This window comes from Anarrhichthys ocellatus, unplaced genomic scaffold (assembly GCF_004355925.1).
Source record: "Anarrhichthys ocellatus isolate YVR2014 unplaced genomic scaffold, GSC_Weel_1.0 scaffold11, whole genome shotgun sequence".
In the NCBI taxonomy this organism is placed as follows: Eukaryota; Metazoa; Chordata; class Actinopteri; order Perciformes; family Anarhichadidae; genus Anarrhichthys; species Anarrhichthys ocellatus.
The window spans coordinates 8,354,413-8,357,697 of NW_022280041.1; the positions used below are offsets into that span (position 1 = coordinate 8,354,413).

The following is a 3,285-nucleotide window of genomic DNA, read 5'->3' on the forward strand; positions in this document are numbered from 1 at the left end:
GGGGGGGGGGGGGGGGGGGGGGGGGGGGGGGGGGGGGGGGGGGGGGAGCCAGCTACCAGCTGACAGCAGGAGGACAAATGGTTCCATAAATGACCATGGACCCGCAGTTTGTTACATACACATTACAAGTCTCACATTCAGCTCTTTCAAAGGCATTTACGTCTCAAGATAAATAAACAAACCTTGACTATTGGGGAAGACAGCCATGCTGTAGATGTAGTTGTTGTGGCTGTAGTAGACCTGCACACATTCGCCTGTCACCAGCCACCTTCTGATACTCGCGTCATTGCTGCAAGAGAAGAACTCCGTGTCGCTGATCACTGCTAGCCCCCTCACACAGTCCTCATGACCTGGAAAGAAAGAAAAACAGGTTGCGTTGTAATCATGGATTATAAATGATGGAGCCCCTGGATCCCCAGACAAATGTTTGGAATAGTCAACCCGCTGCAAACTCTCACCTTCATACGTCTTCTCACAGCGGCCAGCTTTCCAAAGCTTTATGGTCTTATCTGCTGATCCAGACAACATAAGGCCTTGTTCAGGTAAGATGATCACGGCCCACACTGCTGCCGAGTGGCCCTGTAGTCAAAATGAACAAGCATAGATTTTGCTCCATCACAACGATAGATAGATTCGGAGAAAAATAGATTTACAGAGTAACATCACAGAAGCTTCAGCATACCTCTAAGGTCATCATGCACTTCTCATTGAGCCAGACTTTGGCTGTGTTGTCCCACGAGCCGCTCAAAAGTGTCCCAAACTTCCCAGAAGACAGAGTGCAAACTGTGGGGATTCAATAACAAAAGAGCAAATTAGATGCTTATTAGATTGTAATTACCCTGAGAGTATACAGCTAGGCACAACCAACTCACCTGTACTTCTGTGACCCGTGAGAGTGAATAGAGGCTGTGATTGGTCCATTGTGAAAACGCATATGTTGTTGTCATTTCCACCCGTGGCAATAAGTCCGCGAGGGTATGTATCACTCGGTGCAATGACACATACACAGGATACAAAATTGGAGTGGCCAGACAAACTGTGTATCTCTGTGAAACCTTTGTCTGGGCTGTCAAGAGAAGGGGAAAGAAGAGCAAAGACATTAAATGATTACTTGTGTGGGAACAAGTAGTGGAAAATTGTGTGATTACTTTCAAGAAAAGGCCAATAAATCAACTAACAGACAAAATCCATAATACCAATCTGAACCTGGTGAAATTTAACAAGTACTCCATCATCCGCGCTGCTAACAGTCAACACTGAGTTGCAGTTGAATGAATGACAAAGCTAATTTGAGTAAACGTTAGCAAACCGCTTGCTAGCTAACTTAGCTACCCACATTAACACGACTGTATTACTGTTAAATAACTTCACGGGGGTCGTTAATTGACTTGCAACTAATCTTGGTTCGGGTACCTATCCTAAAGACAGAGTTGACGTTGCGTACAAACTGAAATAAATCCAACAACCACAGTTAGTTAGTCAGTAGCAGGCTAATGCTAGCTACCTTGAGTTTGGTACCCAGACTCTTCCGGTTCGGTCTCTGGACACAGACACGAAGGCTCCATCTGGAAAAACGGCAGATGCGAGTCCCCTAACGTCCATTTCGTGTCCCGGGATGGAGCACCTGAGTTTGTATGAGTTAGATGATGCCATTTTGCCCCGACGACACGATAAAACTACCACAGTAGAGTTATGTTTAAGCGGCGTTGCTGTCAACAAACACCGGCCGCTAATGCTAGCGGAAGTTGAATGACGTCACTGACGTGTCAGGTCAGACAACTCACCGTTCAAATTAATATGTTTTAATTTGATTTAAATCATATATAGTACATAATTATAATACAATGAGTGGTGGTAAGTTTAAAGCATTAATGTCGATGTACTATTTAAAAACACAAAAACACAAGGGAACGAAGCGGACTGCCTCTACGTGTAGTACTCATGTTGCACCAGAGGGGGGCAGCAGACTGTTTTCCCTGTTGCCGATGGTGCACTGCGCTCTCGAGTCCACCGCCCACCTGTCCAAAATAGCTTAGTCAAGTTACCGACAATCAGGATACAACAGGAAACTCGAAAGATGTTAAAATAAAAGCCCAAGGGGGTGTACAGATCGGAGTACTCGCATTCATCATCTCCCACCAAAAGAGTAAAAATTATTCTCTAGAGAGTTTAGACAGCAATTGTCAATATCAAAACAAGATTAGCCTTTATGTGAATGTTAAAAATGTAGTCTGTTCACCAACCATGACATGAATCATGAATAGATACATCGATAATGCTTATTATGCTAATGCTAATTCATTTTCTGTACACTGTGTAATCCTTTAAAGCGTTTTTTTCCCTTTATAGCTTTTCTTTATATTGAGGGAATTCAGTAACTAAATAAGTAAAACATTTAATAAAAAATAAGTTGAAATCATCTTATAAAACTAAAAATGAAATGTATCAAATAAGACCCTTTCAGAGAGCTACTTAAATATGTGTTTATATGTATCGCTAGAATTCAGTCCCATCAAAAAATGTTTTATTTTTTAAACATAGATAAACCGGAAATACATGTTTTTTTTATTGCAGGTAGCAAACTACTGCTCCTGTCCAGCCTACAGAGGCTCGGATGAGGAAGTAAGCACACTGATACGTGCGCTGAGAAAGACGGCAACAAAAAAAAGTAGGTATGGTTTTATTTTAGCGTGGGAAATAATGACTGACGCGTAATACGTTGAATTGTATAATGTGCGAATGAATACCAGGTAATTAATTCACGCTAGCCCGCTGATGTCAGCTAACACAGTAAAGGCTACAGAGCCGAGCCCATCGCGCCTGTCAGTGGTATCAGTAGTGTGAAGGATGCAGCACGCGAGGTTGGGCAATAACAAGGTATTTAGTGCAGACTAGCAGGTTTATACGGGCCGCTTGTGCTCATTTTAGACTGGGTTGGATTAGCAGATAATGCTAATGTTAAAAAAAAAATTATTGCAAGGTGTTGTAAGGTAAAGGTTGGGCTTGTTTATCCACACAGGTCTGCTTTATTACACAGTAGTAGCAATAGTAGGCCTGTGTTTGTGCCCTCCTCAGAACGATAATACTACTTAATATTAATGGTATCTCAGTCGTATCATCTTACTGTTGGTCACTCATCTATACAGACTAACGTTCACAGTTATAAAACAGCAATAGGCCTATACAAATGTTGTCTAAATGATGTTTATTCAGCCGATACCTGAGATCTGTTTCCCATCAACAAATCTCCATTGTGGTGTGTGTTGGGGTTTTGCTGTAGGTGCC

General features: G+C 42.3%; 1 protein-coding gene across 2 annotated transcripts in view; it reads right to left on the reverse strand.

The window, feature by feature from the left end:
• plaa (phospholipase A2-activating protein) overlaps positions 1–1,741 on the reverse strand; it is a 5,692-nt gene extending 3,951 nt beyond the window's left edge. For both annotated transcript variants that reach the window (XM_031851060.1, XM_031851059.1), the window contains exons 1-5: positions 1,505–1,741; positions 873–1,066; positions 683–783; positions 459–579; positions 183–350 (exon numbers count right to left, since the gene is read on the reverse strand). In XM_031851060.1, the coding sequence (XP_031706920.1) occupies positions 183–350; positions 459–579; positions 683–783; positions 873–1,066; positions 1,505–1,653 (733 nt within the window). In that variant the 5' untranslated portion in view covers positions 1,654–1,741. The remainder of the gene's footprint in view (positions 1–182; positions 351–458; positions 580–682; positions 784–872; positions 1,067–1,504) is intronic.
• Positions 1,742–3,285: the final 1,544 nt, after the last annotated feature.